This window comes from Gavialis gangeticus, unplaced genomic scaffold (assembly GCF_001723915.1).
Source record: "Gavialis gangeticus isolate Ggan-Ray unplaced genomic scaffold, GavGan_comp1, whole genome shotgun sequence".
Taxonomy (NCBI): domain Eukaryota; kingdom Metazoa; phylum Chordata; order Crocodylia; family Gavialidae; genus Gavialis; species Gavialis gangeticus.
In genome coordinates, this window is record NW_017729011.1 from 1,029,408 (window position 1) to 1,030,938 (window position 1,531).

Consider the following 1,531-nt stretch of genomic DNA (forward strand, 5'->3'; position numbering starts at 1 on the left):
TACAGGGGGGCAGGCAGGGAGTTGGAGGGACTGGAGCCAGAGAAGAAGGTAAGGGAAGACGGGGCAGCTGGGTGGGGAGGTCCAGTAGTGTGGGGAACAACAGTTGGGGAATGTGGGGGGTTGGGGTAGGGCAAGCTACAGATTTCCCCCCCTCCCCCATTGTCTCTCCTGCAATCTCTCAGCCACATGCACCCTCCTCCGCCAAACAAGCCATTCCAGCCTGGGGTAGGTGGTGGCTCAGCTCTGGTTTCAGCCCCAAAGCCATGGCAGAAGCCAGAGCCAGCTCTGGTCATGACAGAAGCCAGAGCTGAGCTGCCATCTATCTTCGGCAAGTACTCAAATTGAAAATAAGTCTTTTTTTTTTGCCTATGCTGATTGGGGGGAAAAAACTGTCTTGGATTTGAGTAAATACAGTACAATAAATGTATAAATCTTCTATGTACAGAATCTAATCATTGGGAGGTTGTCTTAAATTTAGGGTCATCTTGAATTCAGGGTAAATACATTTGGTTCATCCAAGATTGCTGTAACTGGCACATCTCCATGGCCTTTAGATTGCATGATTGATGTGCTCCTAGAAACTAAGAATCAACTGATAACTTCTTAGAAGTACTTTCAATTAATATTCCAGGTTCTGACTCTGCATGATCACATATTTAGCTTGATTCTTAACCCTGGGTGGAAAGGAGGACTGGTGAAGTCATGAGGAGAAGGCTTGTGTCCTTATAACTTACACATCCAGCTGCCAAGGATGGTGGAGAAGATTGTCTTTTTGCTGCTGTCCTCCATTTCTGTGAAGGAGAGATAGCTGAAATGGCGAGTTAGGCGTGGGGTGATGGCATTCCTTCCTCCACCAGGGGGTCCCATGGCACAGACAAAGTTAATGTCCACCAGCTTCTTAAAAGTACCTGAGAAATATTCCAGAGAGAGGCAATGGACAGGTGAATGCCAAGACTGAGCCAGAAAATATTTTCTATGCATCCCAGTGCTTCACACACTAGCTACATGTATGTTCTACAGCAGGGGTTGGCAACCCCTGGCATGCATTCCAGAGCATGGCATATAAAGCCATTTGTTCAGCACACCACAGCTGGCCTGGGCTGCATGGCAGCCAGCTGCAGAGTTACCTCTTTCCAGTTCAAAAAAACAAAAAGGACACCTGTCAGGGGAACACTTCACTGCCTACCTACAGCCCCGTCTCTGTTGCTGCCCCTCACTCCCAACCCACAGCCCCATGCCCCTTGGGCTATGCTGGTGCCCCTCACTCACAACCTACGGTCCCTTGCTCCCTTGGGCTATGCTGGTGTCCCCCACTCACAACCCACAGCCCCCTGGCACTGCCATTGCCCCACACTCCCAGCCCACAGTCCCCCATGCCCCTAATGCCCCTCACTCCCAAGCCACAGCCCCACCCCCAGCCCTGCCAGTGCCCCTCACTTAGGGTGCATAATCCCCTGGCCTCCCTCAGCTATGCCAGTGCCCCTCACTCCTTACTAGCAGCCCCCTGACCCTGCCAATGCCCCTCACTCCT

The 1,531-nt window shown here is 51.5% G+C and overlaps 1 protein-coding gene across 4 annotated transcripts in view; it reads right to left on the reverse strand.

The window, feature by feature from the left end:
- DNAH1 (dynein axonemal heavy chain 1) overlaps window positions 1–1,531 on the reverse strand; it is a 192,572-nt gene that overhangs the window by 95,952 nt on the left and 95,089 nt on the right. For all 4 annotated transcript variants that reach the window (XM_019510343.1, XM_019510342.1, XM_019510344.1 and 1 more), the window contains one exon: window positions 735–908. In XM_019510343.1, coding sequence (XP_019365888.1) covers window positions 735–908 — 174 coding nt within the window. The remainder of the gene's footprint in view (window positions 1–734; window positions 909–1,531) is intronic.